The following is a 16,810-nucleotide window of genomic DNA, read 5'->3' as shown; positions in this document are numbered from 1 at the left end:
GTATATAGCATGTGACAGCTTACAAGTCACTTTCACATCCATATATCATTTGATTATAACAATCCTATTATTCTAATCCCCACACTGCAGCTAGGAAAACGCATTTGCAATTTGCCCTGGTTTATACTTACAAAGTCACAACAAAATTCCAGGTTTTCTGACTCCAAAACCCTTGACTTTCCTACCATACTAGTAGGAAAGCCCATTTCCATTCCACCTTTATACCAAAACAGCATTCTACCTGTATAATCATTTCCCTATCATTTTTTTTTCATTGTCTCGCGAAGGCATTCTGTACTAAGGCTGCATATATTTGTAAATACTTTTCCTGTAAATGTCCATCCATAAAAGATAACCATAAAATTAAAAGCAACAGAACCAAAATGATATTATTAACTTTTAGCTAGATGTTTGCCTGCCAAAAGTTCTGGGTCTGAGATCTGTTCTCTTTTTGTGAGAAGGAGAAAGAGGTGATGCAGGAGGAGAAGAAAAGAAGGAGAAGGAGGAGGCATGAGGAGGAGGGAGGGGAGGATGGAAAGAAAGAAAGAGAAAGTGAGAAAGCAAGAAAACAAAGAGAAGATGGAGAAGGAGGAGGAAAAAAAGGAAAGATTATCAAGCCTTTGGTGTTAACAACACACCACTACAAAGCTGAGTCTTTCTCCTTGAGTTAGTCCCAGGATTGGAAGGAAAACCTAAAGGGTAAAATGTTGCCTTCCATGGTGATTTGTTGTTGCTTAACAGGGTTCTTGAAGTTCAAGGAGGGCAGCCCACCCTATGAGAGGCACTGCCTTCAACCATGCTGCACCGCGCGTGCGTGCGTTGTGTTACCACAAGAATGCATTTAAAATATTGAAAAGGGTCTCACAATTCTTAAAGGTCCAACGCTGGCTAGGACTTAACTAATGATCTCTAAGGCTCAGACAGGTTATCTGCAAATTGAGGAGGAGGAAGAGCAATTGCAATAACATGTCCCATGGTCCTCAAATTCCAATATTTGTAAAATCCTCGTCTCTATGAATAAGGAGCATAAAAAGAGATCATGGGTGCGAAAGCAGGAGGAAAAGTAGGCAGACACATCTTGGGTAGGAAAGACAAAGGTTTTTCTGCATTCTGCTTCTCTCATGGAAACCTGCGTTGAGACATTTTAAGTTCGCATAATGTCTGCCTCTTTCTTTCTTTCTTTCTCTTTCTTTCTTTCTTTCTTTCTTTCTTTCTTTCTTTCTTTCTTTCTTTCTTTCTCTCTCTCTCTCTCTTTCCTTCCTTCCTTCCTTCCTTCCTTCCTTCCTAGAATTATTTTCTCAGAAATATTTTAATGGTAGCTAATTCACACAGGAAGATAAATAGTCATTAGTTTAAAAGTAATGAACATGTATGTTAACAAGATAATGACCCTGGGCCTTTACTTAGCACTCAGAAATTTTTGAAAAGGAAAAGGAATTGGAGATTGGAAAAAAGAAGGAGGAACCCCCAGCATCAAGTAATTGAAAGGAATGGCTTTTTTAAACAGGAAAAGAACGACCCTGAAAATCACCATCTGGTCAACCTAAGTGATATCCTTACTAATATAAGGGAGCCACTATAAAATAATAAAATTTTTTAAATACCTCTAATGTAGAACAGCATCCTGAAAGCATTAGAAAATGAAGGCCAAGTGCCTTGCTGGCAGTATTTGCGTGCCAAGGGTTGGAAGAAAGCAAATTACTGAATTCTCAGGAAAGTACTTTATTATAATGCTCTGGAGTTCTCCACACAAAAAGCATCACTTCCTCAGTAAAACGAGTCATCTAAAATCCACCTCAACAACAACAACAAAAAAATCAGCAGTTCAAACAGTCAATAGGACTCTGTATAACACGCCTCTATGTCAGACTGAGAAACTTCAGAACTGGCTACACGTTTTCTCCCACAGAAAAGGAGTTTTTCCCACCACTGACCCATCGAGTCTCTGGGAGTGACAAAAGAAACCCTGACAAATGGCAGTCATTTGGTAATGAAGGCTGTCTGACCAAAAAATACTTTTCTTTTGGATTCTCCCTTTTGCTCTCACTTAGACCAAGGGGAGGCTGCATGCTCAGGAAACTCCGTTTCCAAACTGGAAAATGTTGCAAATCCCAGTAAGGAATGAACAATCTCTGGCGCAACTGCTGCTCCGTGCAGGCAGGGAGAGGGGTAAACCAGATGGTCTTTTCCATCCCAGATTTTGAAGATCTACAACAGAACCTGGATGACTAGGAGAAATTCAGATGCAATTTGGAAGCTGCTTTATAAAATAGAATCCTAAACAAAGGCGCTCAACAAGGCAGAGAAACCTAAGACACCATGAAAATGGGTTCTGGGTGAGACCAGAAACCAAACCGGCTTGTGACTGGGTGGGGCAGGGGAATAAAGGTGGTCCCCCAATCAGCATTTTGGAGGCAAAGGTGCCTTTGAGAGCCGCCAGTCTAAGGGTCACAAATCCAAATGCATGGTCACCAGGTCAGAGATCAAGAAATGCAGTTAGGTAGAAGTAATTGGTACAAGGTTAATTGAAGAGCGCGTAATCTGTCTAAAAGCATTCAAATTAAAAAGAAAATTGAAAATGGGTATGTTAGTCAAATAAAACATCTCTTCAAGGGGCGCCTGGGTGGCTCAGTCGGTTAAGGGCCTGACTTTGGCTCAGGTCATGATCTCACGGTTCGTGAGTTCAAGCCCCACATTGGGCTCTGTGCTGACAGCTCAGAGCCTGGAGCCTATTTCAGATTCCGTGTCTCCTTCTCTCTCTGACCCTCCCCCACTCACGCTCTGAGCTCTCTCTCTCTCTCAGAAATAAATAAAACATTAAAAAACTTAAAAAAATTAAAAAAAAACAACAACATCTCTTCAAGCCAGTTCAGCCTAGGAGCTTCCTGCTTGTATCTCTGATAATCTGACTTTTCCTAGCTCCACCCCATGGTATAACACACAAGGAAACATAAGGTCCAGAGAGGTCATAATGTTTGATGATAAGCGCAAAACAGTGGGTATCTGTGGCAGAGCCAAAATGGTAGGATTATGTTGCAGACTAAGATGATGTTAAATAGAAAAAATTAAATGATATTAAAGCAAAAACCCTCTACATGTCTTTGGTTCAGGTACCCTAAATTCACCTGAACACAAATTAACCATCTAGTTAAACACAACGCTACTCAGAAGTGGGGGAGGATTTATGTAGAGAGAGGCTGTACAAAACAATACCTAAGTAATGGGAGAATCAGGTAGTTAAATCTGTAGTTAAATTTGTCACAATGGCCCTGGATTAGTGGTAAATGGAGTTCCTGACTTCCATTTTCCAGGCAGAAAAAGTGGGGTACTTAGAATCCTTACATCTTGTTTTTCAAAATATGTATTTTAAAGTCACACGTTCAATGTTCCTTCTAGATACTTCTCAAAGAGCAATATAAGAAAAATCCTTTCCATTCCTGGAATTGGCTAATGTATATTTTTTACGAAATTGGATAAATGTAGGACTTTTTAAAATGTTTATTTATTTTGAGTGAGAGAGACAGAGAGAGAGAGAGAGAGAGAAAGCAGGGGAGGGGCAGAGAAAGGGAGACAGAGAAAATCCCAAGCAGGCTCCATGCTGTCAGCACATAGCCCCACACGGAGCTAAATCTTACAACCATGAGATCATGACCTGAACCAAAACCAAGAGTCAGACGCTTAACCAACTGAGCCACCCAGGTGCTCCAATTTAGGACATTTTTTAAGTGAAATTCCAGGAAAAATATCTCATTGATATATTAAGTGGTATGAAGTCTTCCCAGGAAATCTATGAAGTGGGGAGAAGGATGAGAACATTTTCTCTTGAAACAGCTGGAAGCAGACCAGAAAAAGACCTGGAAATGTTCTTTCAAGGAGCCCCCCCTCCTGCCAACCAACGGGACCTGCCTTCTTGGGCTTCTATGTGGCTAAGAAAACACAAGTGTACACACTCCACAGAAGGAGGGAAGGCAGTCTGCACACGGGGCTGGCATCTCTGAAATGAATCTCTCCACAGGTGCCGGGCTAAACCTTCAATATGAGGAAATACTCTTGGAGTTTTATAGCAGCATGTGCATGATTCCTCCCCCTCCCCCATAAAACTCCCACCACGAACAACCACATCAAATTATTGCTTTTCAGAAGCCCATTTAAAAACGCCCTGCTTTATCACAGAAAGAATATTCCTTGTGTATGTGAGTGCTTCCATTATGTCTTATTTGAAGGAGGAAAATGAAATAAAAATCCTATCTGAGATATTTATAGATCTCATAAAACCTGATTCACTCTCATAAGCTGCTGTAAGCTCAGTCATCAGGTAAGGCAGGAATGGCAGGTATAGTAACCAGCACTGTATTATGTTATATATGCCTAATTCTGGCTCTTAAAACATAACCACATGCTGGAAAAACTTAAGAGAAGTAAGTCCTAAGGAAGACAGGAGAGAAAGAAAAGGGAATGGCTTCAACACACACACGAGCGGGCCAGCACATCATGTAGGTCCACCGTCAGGGGGACCGGGTACCTTCCCCAGGTCTAAGTACAAGTGACGTCACAAGAGCTTCGTTCACAAGAGCTTCGCCCGTGGGATGGACAAAGGTATGCCCAATGCCCAGACCTCTCTCTTGCCCTGCCTTCCATCACTCACCTTCTCCTAGACACTCCATTGATACCATTTAGAGAAAAGAGCATTGTGCCACTTCACACTGTTACTGGGGAGAGGGAGGATAGTTGAAAATGGAGAAGGAACGAGAACATGTTAAGTGGTGCTATGTGCCAGACCCTGGGCCAGAGAGCCGACATGCCTACCCTTATTAACTCAGAGACACTGGCTGGCTCAAGGTTTCAGCTCTGCCTTATTCCAAAACCTCCTTGTAATTTGACTACCACCAAACACTGCGACCTAAAGGAGATCAAGCACAATCCGGTCCTTTTAGAGATGATGACACCAAGCCCCAGAAAGAAGCCAGACCAGAGAATTGTTCAAATCCATACAGGTCCATCGGCTGCCAGGCCATGATCTTTAGCTTCTGCCCTCGTGTGTCCTATCTAACCAAGAGTCAGCCTAAATGTTCAAACTTCAGAGTGTTGAGCAGACTGTCTGGGTTTGAGTCCTGGCTCAGTCACTTCCAAGACATTTAATACCTCCAAGCTCAATGCCTCCATCTGTAAAATGGGGATACACAGAATCTGTATCTCATAGGGTTGGGAGGATGAAATGAAATGCTGCAGCTAAGGTGCTCCAATGAGATCATAGGCAGGAATGAAAATATTAGATACATATTAGATAGTATTATAATGCTTATTATGGTGATAGGAAGAGTCACCAAGCAGAAGAGGGAGGAGGAAAGTGTGTTCCACCACTGGCTTTGCAACTGCTCCTTAGTCACAGAAGGAATGTGCTAATGACGAGACCATGAGCAAAACACCCCAATACCTCCTGAACAAATGCTTAATACAGATGTGTGTTAGGCTCTCCTCAGCAGTAAGAAAATCCCCATCACAGAGGAAATAATCTCTTGGTCCATACTGACAAAAGCAAGGACCTTGATCTAGAGAGGCCAATGCACAGGAGAGGGTTGGCCAATCCTAGAACACAGAAGTGAAGCCAGAGACTCAAGTTGACACTGAGCAGCATCTCACGTGGCTCAGGGGCAAATCAGCACCACATAGGGCTTCTTCGCAGAAGACATCTTCTATCACCACAGGCAGGGACTCTGCTCTATTATCAGGGTCTATAGCGGCCATAGGAACAAACACCAGAAGCTCAAAAGGTACGGGATGGGGGCAATCTATTTCCACTCCTTTGTACGCTGACAACTGTGCCGCCCCTCCAAAAATAAGAGTCAGCACCGGGACCCTTCGATGGCCACCTGCTACCCGAGCTCCGGAAGGTGAGCCGGGAGAGCAGGGTGAGGAACAGGCAGGCACTCCCTTGCACAGCAACTGCTCCACGGCTAATTGCCGTTTTCACAGCTGGGTTGAGCTTTCCAAAAGGCATCCTTCAACCCTAAGCTCTGAGCTCCTCTCACGATGTTCTTTCTTGCCAACCGTACCCCCATCAAAGGCAGTTTATAGATAAAAGGATGCAGCTACAGTACATACATTTTTGCAAACATCACCGTAGGGAGTAGAGGCACTTCTAAGGCTTCTTTGTGAAGATCACCACATGCTACGGTCATTACCACAAGAGCTAAGCCTTCCACGGACAAGGAGGCAGCCTCCTTGCCTGAATGTCCTCAGTGGCGATTTTTCCACGGTTTATTTTTACTCCTCTTACTAGAAACATGGGTTCTTTGAAATCCTTTATAAACAAAGTCTACTTCCAAACAGTGAGGTCAGTAAGAAATATGGAGAGCTGCTTCCTAATGTCTATCTGGCATCATCCAACATCTGTTTGTGCACGCATCCATCCCTGCAAAACCATAAGGCAGGCTGAGGTAAGTGGAAAATCATGGTCAAGGACCTGCCGAGAATGAGTTATTTGAAGCACGGCATGGCTGCAGTTGAATGCCCAATACCACAAAGGTACCAGAAACGGAATCTGACCAGGTTAAGTAAACCTGTAGAGGGTCACAGGAATGTGAGCCAAATGGGACCACACTTGACACTTTAAGGTGAGGGAAAGCAAAACGAGAAAGATGAAACAAGGCTTGGCAGTCGCTATTAACCGGTGAGCTGGATGAAGTACGTCCACCAGCACTGTCCTGCTTTATTCTAAACCTCTGTTACACTTAGACTCCAAGGTACACAAGAAATCAGGTATTTCCATATGAGCAGCAGGCACCGACAACTTTGATATACCTGATATTAACTCTCTAAAGCTTAATGGCTCAAAGGCTTGGCTACATATTGGAATCACCTGGAAGCTTAAAAAACAAAACAAAACACTGATGCCTGGCTTCCACTCAAAGGGATACTGGCTTGGGCAGTTTGGGGTGCAGCCATGATTGAGAACCGCTGCTGCAGACATAGTCGAATCTCAACTCCCTGTCATACTGTAAGCCCTACATATCTATTGAATGCCTACTGTGTGCAAGGCTGTCTAGAAACCTGAAGGGTTACATACTGACGGTTTATTACTGGGGTACCTGGGTGACTCAGTCACTTAAGCATCTGATTCTTGGTTTTGGCTCAGGTCATGATCTCATTTTTCATGAGTTCAAGATCCGCTTTGGGCTCTGCACTGACAGTGGGGAGCCTGCTTGGGATTCTCTCTCTCTCTCTCTCTCAAAATAAATAAATAAACCTTAAAAAAAAGTTTACGATCGGGTGCCTGGATGGCTCAGTTGGCTAAGCGTCAGACTTCAGCTCAGATCATGATCTCATGGTTTGTGAGTTCAAGCCCAACATCAGGCTCTGTGCTGACAGCTCAGAGCCTAGAGCCTGTTTAGGATTCTCTGTCTCCTTCTCTCTCTGCCCTTCCCTTTCTTGCTCTTTGTGTCTCTGTCTCTCTCAAAAATAAATAAACATTAAAAGAAAAGAAATTTAAAAAAAAGAAGTTTACTATCAAAATTATAACCAAGGCATCAACTCTGCTCTAAATCATACAACCTCACTGGAAAAATAAGTCAACAGGAAAAAAAGAAAAGAAAAAAAGGAAAGCTGTACTACAAGACAAAACTAAAAAGCATCATGAAAAATTAAAAAGTTCTACACCAGGGTGTACAAATAGTAGCAATTACTATCGGCCAAGGGAAGGGAAAGAAGGGTCCTGGAAGACATAGCAACCACCTGAACTTGAAGGATGGGTAGAATTTGGACAAACAGAATCAGAGTGGAAGAGGGAGGAAGAAGGAAAAGGCTAAAGGAAATGACAGAAACAAAGCCAGAAGCAGGAAAGGCACAGTCATCCAGCTGGGATGGCATTTGCTGCACACGAGAGGGGGAAACGTGACTATTCCAGGCTGGGAACATCTTAGAATATCCTGACTCTTAGAAGTTTGACCCCATCCTAGGGATGCAATAGGGAGCCATTGATGGCTTGAAAACATGGTGATGGAGGTAGAAAGTCCATCCAGGGGAGGTGCAAGGGGCTGCCCTGAGGCAATGGAAGAGGGAGCAGGAAGTTGAAGACCAGGGTGTAGTATGTCAGGGGCCAAATCAGTGAGATTTGGTCATCTCATAGAAAGAAACAGCGCAGCCAGGAAGAAGGGAAAGAAGCTGCTGAGGTCAAGCTTTGTAACATACTCAGCTGGGGTGATCCGGAGACAACCCCAAAGGCTTTTGTTGTCACTCCCATGTTTTCAATCCAAAGTGAGACCTGACATTCAGGAACGCATCTGGAGCTAGAGATGCAGGTGACAGCTTTGAGGAAAGAAAGGGGTCCCCTTTGGAAAGGAAACTGCAGTTTCTAAGATCAGTGAGATGCGTTCCCACAGAGAGCATCCCACGATTAGGATCTTCTCTCCCAATCTTGTATCCCAAGACGACAGGCAGAGGGGCAAAGAGCACCCTACGTTTCCTTGGCTCAGGACGGCCACTGTGGAACTAAGCCTGCTTCATCCACCAGCCCCGAAAGGACATTCGGAAAGGTTACAGAAGTTGACTTTCTTCCCAACTGCTTATCCCAATATGGAGAATTTTGTTTTTGTTTAAACTTGTAGAACATGACAACCTCACTGCCCATCCAACCTGCTCTAGACATTTAAAAACACTTCAAAAATTTTTTCCTGAATTCGGACATGATTGCTGTTAGTTTTGTTCAGCCCTTTGGTTGGCCTGGTGTCAGTGACAAAGCCATTGAACATTTGATGCTTTTGACATAAAATCCCAGTTCTATGGTCCATCCAACCCCCTACTGTCCACATCCTGCACCCTCCTTATTCCTGCTCTATGTGTTATCATTTAAGTGACAAAACTATACTTATAATTGGGGGCTTTTGTTCACTTTCTTCAGGACAGTGTACATTTTCCAGGTTAGCACACATTATTAAAAGTGGAAAAGGGATTAAATCATATACATAAGCCTTAGCCAAGAAAACCAAGAGCTTGGTTTAGGTCCCAGATAATTCCAAAATTCCATGCACTAGTACTGTTCTAAGTAAAAAGGGCACTTTCCTGTTCCCTTAAAGGGGAGAGAGGGAAAGAGAGAGGAGGAAAGAATGAGAAGTGACTCAAAGCATATTGAGACAGTGTAACAAAAAGCAAGCAAACTGATGTGGGCATCCATAAGGGTCCTGAGCCTGGAGCCACCATCAGTGTTAACCACAGATGTATGACCTTGGAGGGTTCAATGCTTCATCTCCTTTAACAACCACTTGGTCCAACACTAGAGTCTCAGAACTGAAGAAACCAAGACCCTTTCCAGGATTTGAAATTCCAAGGTTCTATGTTCCTAGGTTTGGTACAAGGCCTAGGACCTGACTTTCAATATGACCCTCAGGGAATGTCAATAAACTCATATTCAGAAATAGATATCGCATGTGGCTCTACATTAATTATTTTAACTACCTCTAATCATTTCCTAATGACACAGACAGGGATGCTGTTTCCTGGCCATTACGGACATGTGCATTCACACTGTACACTCATCTGCCCTGCAAGGGCCACCAGCCCCAACATGCCATTAGCTAAAAGAACAACAGGACATAGTAACTCTAAAGCACATGTTATAAACAAGGTTGTAGCAAGTGGGGAAATACAGATCAGCAGAGGGAAGTGCTCAAAAACTCACAGGACTTAACATTTCTTTTTTTGGCAGTTATGTTCTGATTCTGTATTACTTAATTTTGAACATGTTGACTCTCCCCTACTGGAGTCGAGCTTAGAGGACAGATATGTAGTAAATACCTGCAGTGTAACCTTCAGTCATAAGCTTATATCCAAGTCAACTCTGCATCACCCAAAGAGTCTTTTTGCACATAACCAGAATTTAGGAGGGAAGTATATACTGTGAAATATTTTCCATATTTTAATATAAACAAAATCTCGTAAGGTGTGACTGACTGCATCTACCAGCTCAATCAGGAACAATATCACTATGAAATCAGAAGTCACCCACACTTCAAGCAGGCTGGCACTGGACCCCTAACCAAGGCTGTTGCTGACCCTTGGCTGTAATACCAACATGATGACGCATGTGGTGGCGAGGGCAGCTAGAAACTGCTCTAATACAGGGAGAAATGGACACAACACACTTAGCAGGACGCCTAGCAAGTTCTCCGGCACACCAAACACCAAGTGAGGAAAACAAAAAGGACTCAAGGCGGTAGAAAGAATCCTCCAAATCAGCAGCAACAGATAACGGCAAAGAAGGGGGTAGGAACAAGATCATGACCATTTTTAGGCGAAAGCATGTCCTGGTAAAGGCAATGCTTCATTTATTGGGGACCTCTTACACTAAATTGAAAAAGGATGGTTTCTCAGGTGGGTGTTCTAGACACATGACGAAACAGGGTGGAGGGGTATTTCTTAACTTGCCCATGTTGCATGTAACATCAATGATGAGGTAATGCAAATTGTTCCACGGATTTTAAACCATTAGTAGTTGTAGAGATTCCTAATCACGGTATTTGTTATCATTGGGCAGTTTGGGTTAAAATGTTTCTACTTGTTTATGCTAAGTAAGCATTCAGAGGATTCAGGAAAACAAAGGGATTTCTTTGCAGAGACTAAATCTCCACCCCTCACTCTTCTGGCACCACTCAGGTTAAATTGGGGAGCTGTCCTAAACTTTCAGCAAATCCTAATTCCAACATACATGCTAACTGATGTACTGAGCGAACAGAATCACAGACTTCTCTGCATTCCCCAGCCACAGGGTCCAGCATAGGCGATGAAGGACCCCTTGCGCACTACTACAAACTGTAGACATGAGGGGCGTCAGCCATTCTATCAGCATGAGCCAGTTGGAGCTGGCCAGAGTAACCTGTATTCTCCTTTGCCCAGTGGGCACTGAGTGATTAAGGAAGACTGCGATGCCTTCTCGTACTCAAAAAGTTGAAATATAGGAATTCTCTGAAGGGAGAAGAATCTGAAGATTTATAAGTGCGGCTACTAAAAGCCCCATCAGGACCCTCTCGAAACTATTCCCATTTAAGTGGAGAGGCAAATAGCCCCCACTGGCATTTATATTTAAAATGGGCTGGAAGAGACGAAGAGCCCACATCTGAACACTGAAGGTCTGTTGACATACCCTTACATAAATCATTTCAGGGTGAGGCTGTCACAGTGCATCTTCTGCTCTGCCCTTTAAATGGATTGGACCCCAACATCACACTCTCCTCAGGGTAGGGAGCAGGGGGGTGGGAGTTGCATGGAGAACAAAGAAGTCATCACTTCCTTTATCCCCCCACGAAAGACAGATGTAGTAAGAATATCTGCAGTGTAACATCCACTCACTTTAACATACCAAACTGCAAACAGGTAGACCAAAAGATCATGTCTGTGAGCTCCTAAATCCACACAAAGATGTATCCATTAAAAAGAACATGGAAAGAATCTATTAAAGAAAGGCTAAGTGTGTGATTGATGGCGTACACATGTGCTTTCATTTGTAAAGCGACATGTATTTAGTGACTGCATCCTTATAAAGAAAACCTGAATCACGGGACAGATTTCTTTTTCCATCTCCCAAGTCACTATTTCAAATTTAAAAAAATGGATTTATGGTAACTAAAGAGCACACAAATAACATACAAAAAGGAAAAAAAAAGCCAGCTATTTTATCCTTTCAGTGGGGTTAGCCAGGCTCCTTTGTGTCTACAAATTTCCCTGGGTGGTGCTGTTGCCAAGAAATTCTAATTCATGACAAGGTTTTCTGCAAATTGGGGACAGAGGCAAACTACAGATGCAGGGACCCTACAGTTTGCTTTGTCTTTCCGACTGAGGCAGCACCTGGCGGCTCAGGCCTGTAGAAGGCAGTGCACAGGCAAGATCACCATAAAGAAGAAGAAGCAATGCAGCTCAGAGAACAAATCCCATCCCTGGTATCATGAGGCTGTTCTTGGAAGGCAACCATTTTTGTAGGTTGTCCCCTAGGGATGCCTCGTATCAAAGGCCCTTGTAAAAAGCGTACAGGGTGCCTGAAACCAAGCTGAAATTGCAGTGTTATGGGGACACTTTAGTTCTTACAGTAGCCAAGTATGCCATTAGTTTAAAACAATGGGGGAATGAGGGGAGGAGGGAGGAATATTCTATGATTTATTTATTTGTTTCCAGTAGCAGTGGAAAATTTTCTCGGAGCAAAAAGGAGGCCTGAAACTGACCCCATCGGCCAATTATGAATCAGCATTAATGACAAGCATAATTCCATAAGAGTTTTCAAGCCAACATACCATGCTCCTGAATGACATGAAGCAAAGCTAAGTGCAAATATGAACTCAGAACCTCGGTAGTTGACCTGCACTCTTTCCTGAAAGAGCAGACTGGGTATAGAAAATATAGCCCAATTCTCAAAGTCTTTGTAGCATCTTGGAGAAAAATGACCAAAAGCATCATATCAAATCCTTTTTATTTTCCAAGTCAGCAGCGGGTCCAGAAAAATCATGATTTCTATTGGCACCAAAACTCATGAATGTGTTCCCCTTTAACCATCATCAAGTGGTACCCTCTGAGCTGCTCCAGCTTCTGTCCTACCTTTGACTTTTTCCTACTTTTGCTCAGACAGCTCTTGGAAAATGTCCTGCAAGTTTCCAAAGAACTTAAGGCTAGTAGCCTTAAGAGTTGTGCGTCAGCTGAATTCCATAAAATAAAAGACCACATAAGCACGGTGTAATTTACAGTTACACGACAGGCAGAGATGACGTTACTTGGGCCAAGTGCTTAAGTACGCAGTCAGAGCCCGGGAATGGAGAGCTGTTAATGTAGGATGTCCAGATGGATTTTAAAATTACACCAGCAATGATTTTCAGAGTTGGAGCTGTATGTTGCTAAAGACATCACTGCCTGAAAGCCCAATGTCAAAATGACAACCCCCGTCACAGGAGGACCATCCCAAGCTCACTGACTGTTAAGCAGGACAATTATCCCAGACCCCAGGTTTAAAATAAATCCCCAAATAGTCCTTCCTTAATTTCCAAATGCACAGATGTTCTTGGGTTTATCATCCAAGCCACTCTTTCTCTACAAACCAAATCAGATTATTAGAATCTCTGTATTTTGCTCGTCTCGAGGCCAGGTACACTGTTCACTTGCGGAGAACATCTAATAATTGCTCCTCATTTGACCTCTAAAATCTGATTACCCCAGAGCATCCGGAAACTTCCTCCTGCCTCGGGTTCTTTGCAGCAACCTTCTTAAGCCATTTTGAGCAAAGGAGTCTCAAAATTTCACCATCTGACGGTTGATTTGGCCCTAACAGTTGCATATAACCATCCCCCTCTCCTTACACACAGAAGCAGCAAGGGGTGGGGGAGGGGAGGGCCAAGGAGAGGGAGGAAGGAAGAGATGGAGGTTGAAGGTTTTGTCATCAGCATGAACTCAGAGTCATAGTAACCTTTAAAGAGAGCAGTTGTGACTATTGAGACGGGAGCAGAAAGCTCCTTGGAATGGTGTCTTATTTAGTAGTGCTTCCCCACAAGTTCTGTTTCAGTACGGACTGTAAGCATGCTTCTCAAACAGCTTGGCAAAGGGTTTTAAGGTAAGAGTAGTTGCCAGTTGGAGAGGGTTAAGGCAAGAAGTAAGGAGGTAAGTGTGTGTGTGTGTGTGTGTGTGTGTGTGTGTGTGGTTGGGGGGGGGTGATATTCCTTGGCCTGCAGTAGAAACTAAGCTAGAGGTTCCTTGAAGGAGGTACGTGGAGAGGGGTAGAGAGGGGGAAGAAAAGCAGAGAAGGCTTCTGAGGAAACAATAGATCTAATACATCCCCGATTTATCAAACCAGGGATGTTTCTTTACAGATCCAGACTTTCTCCTGGATGTTCTAACCAGATCTAGAAAAGCAGGTTTCCTCTGGAGAGGCCTTCCCCCAAAGCAGGCTTTACTACTGTGAAAACTTGAACCAAAACAAAGTTGTGTGATTCATCAGGAGGGAATGCTGTAACAAATAAAGCCAACTTTCTTCTCTCCAACACTGCTTAACAGTTAGTCACAAACACGGGCTGCCTTGGGCAGGCTGACTAAATCAACAGATTCCCTACCCTAACCTGTCTAGACAGTTGTTAATATGCCACGGGTTTGACACCAGTGGGCTGACAATGTGAAATGAAGGCTATTTCAGAAAATGAAATTCTGGCAACATTTCGGCTTAATTAGCATGTGAAATAAAAGGAGGAAAAGATCTAGTGAGACCCTTAGGAGACAGTCTCATTAAGGATGGGGGAAAGGATGCCCTGAAGAAATGCCTTGTGCTAAAAGCGTGTGAACTATGTGTGCGCTCAGAGACAAAGTCGAGTGTATCTGCCAGCATCCCTGGGCAGGAACGTACGTGTGGACACACAGACACCAGGGGCCGGTACATGGAGGAAAACTCGCAGCCTCTCATCGGGGGGAACAGCAACTAGTAACAAAGATACAGTCAGAGGATCAACTTTGCCCCTCTTCACCCTGCACCAAAAGCCAAACCTCACTGGCTAAAACGGCAACTGTTACATCCCAGCCTCAAGCTGGCAAATCCCACATTGGGTCCTGGCAGAAGAAATTCAGCCGTTCATTAGCCTTAACAAGCTGCTGTCATGGAGAGAAGTTACATGAGCAGCCACACACCAACCCTTTCTCGGTCCTCCCCAAGGGCAGGCTGGTTTCTCCAAGACGGACTGTGCGAGTTCCCACTTCCGATGTGCAAATCCAGACTGTGTTCGTGGACGTTCCATGGTGCACACTGTAGTATTTTTAAAGAATACCCCCTGCGCCCCCCCCCCACCCACCATCTTTCCTGCAGAGTGTCCCTTCAGCAGCTCCTAATCCTCGCTGAGAAAACCACTGTTTCCGCAGCAGACCTAGCACTTTCCACTGACCAGCACTTTCTTTATTCCACTTCACAAAGCCCAGTGAACTTGTCACCAGACCCACTTTGCCCTCAGTGGGACGCCTAGCCAACTTGGCATCGGTGCCCTTCAGCATCATAGGAGTTTCTTAACTAGTCCTCTAAGACCGAGTCAGAGGCATGGAAGCACACACCACCCTTTGTCAGAGGTTGTGCTGTCTAACTAGGGAGGGACCCCAAACAAAAAAAAAAAAAAGGAGAGAGAGAGAGAAACAAGGACACATACAGAGGCATTGCACCGGGGAAACCTACAATGCATGGTCAGCGTTAGATAGATACATCTTACCATCCTCCTCTTAGATATCCTTGAATACCTTTTGTCACTGGGCTCCTCTCCCCTCTGCCCACCTTCTCATCTCAAAATCAAGTTTCTCTCTTGTCTTGACACTCGCTAATTACTGGGAAAACACTCCGCTATGCTCCTACCTCCTGACCCCCATCTGATGGTCCTCAGTACCAGTTGAAAGAACTGAACCCGATTTAAGGGACCAAGTAGGTAGAGCTCGAGCGTGTAGGGACGCGGTATGCCGACATTAATGGCTCATAAAGCCCCAAACCACCTTTCCACCCGGGTCCTCCGAACCCCAGAAGTTACGCAGGTCTGTGCTGGGGACAGCGAGCCCGACAACGTGTGCGCAAGGATGTGTGTTGGTGACTGAAACGCAGGCAGCTCAGACCGGCTGCTCAGCTCCGCGCGCTAAGGGGTTAGAGGGTGGGTGGAGAGGTAAGCGCAGATGACTGTTTCCGAAAACATTTTAAACAACAAACAGCCAAAAAAGGGTGGGGGGGAATAAGACAAACAAACAAAAAAATTCAACCCCCAGCCCGCACCAACGCAGCCCCTGCGCCTCCGCCGCCACCACACGATTTACACAAGTAATTTAAATCATTCACCTGCTGCCAGGTCTCCTCCAGGGATGGCAAAGCTGAGAAGTAGCCGGTGTCGTGGACAAGTTGTAGCTCCTGGAATATACTATAACTAGCCAACACGTCCATGCTGCTGCTGCCGGGCAAAACGGGAGGAGAAACCCTCCCCCGAACACAGTTGGGTCTGTTTGTTTGTCAGTCTGTCTGGCTCACCCCCCAAGAAGGCAGACATCCAGTGGCCCTTTTGTTTTGTTTTGTTTCAGTCAACTAAAAAGGAAAAAAAATCAATGCAGGAGAGAGGAAGAGAGGAGGTGAGAGAGGAGAGAGTGAGTGGGGTGGATGGAGAGACGCATCCAGCGTGTACAAGTGCAGACCGCTGCCAGGAAAAGGGGACTTCTCCACGGGAGTAACAATTCCCTTCCAGGGCTCTAATCACTCCAGCTCGTGGATCAGGAAGGGGGATGCAAACTCACTGACACGAAGCTGCCATCTATTTCTGCAGCGCTGTTCGCTCCTAATGCAATCTTTGCTCTTTATTTTGGGAGGTTGCATTTTTTTTTTCTCGCGATCGCTTCTCTCCCCCCCGTCCCTTCCCTCCCCACCCCCCACCCCATCCTTGCTAGTTTGTAGTCTCTCCCCCCTCCTTTTCTCCTCCTCCGGTTCTTCCCCCTCCCCAAACTCCCCCCCTCCGCCCGGCTCTCCGCGCAGCCGTGGGATCTCGGAGGAGGGCGTCCATTAGGCCGCGTGTGACCATGTAAGGTAAACAGGGGGCTCATGAAGTCACTGAGGACCAATGGGGAGCACGGAGAGGGGTCCGGGGCGGGGCTTGGCCCTGGCGGCGAGCGCGGATTGGCGGGCTGCGGATCTCCCTGCTGCCTTACAAGGCGGTGCGAGGCGAGCTATTTTTAGAGGGCTATATAAGGGGGCTGAGGCGGCCGCGCGGCGGCCGGGGAGCGCGAGCGCGAGGGACGGGGAGGGCCGCGGCGACGCTCGCGCCGGCTCCCGGGACGCCGAGGCGGCCGG

At 45.0% G+C, this 16,810-nt stretch overlaps 1 protein-coding gene across 1 annotated transcript in view; it reads right to left on the bottom strand.

Moving 5' to 3' along the window:
* KLF7 (Kruppel like factor 7) overlaps positions 1–16,348 on the bottom strand; it is an 85,484-nt gene extending 69,136 nt beyond the window's left edge. The window contains exon 1 of the mRNA XM_039217481.1: positions 15,815–16,348. Within this exon, the coding sequence (XP_039073412.1) occupies positions 15,815–15,916 (102 nt within the window). The 5' untranslated portion in view covers positions 15,917–16,348. The remainder of the gene's footprint in view (positions 1–15,814) is intronic.
* Positions 16,349–16,810: the final 462 nt, after the last annotated feature.

The sequence above is a fragment of the Hyaena hyaena genome, unplaced genomic scaffold (genome assembly GCF_003009895.1).
Source record: "Hyaena hyaena isolate Hyena2069 unplaced genomic scaffold, ASM300989v1 scaffold_698, whole genome shotgun sequence".
In the NCBI taxonomy this organism is placed as follows: Eukaryota; Metazoa; Chordata; class Mammalia; order Carnivora; family Hyaenidae; genus Hyaena; species Hyaena hyaena.
Note: the sequence above shows the minus strand (reverse complement) of the source record. Positions and strands in the feature narration are given on the sequence as shown.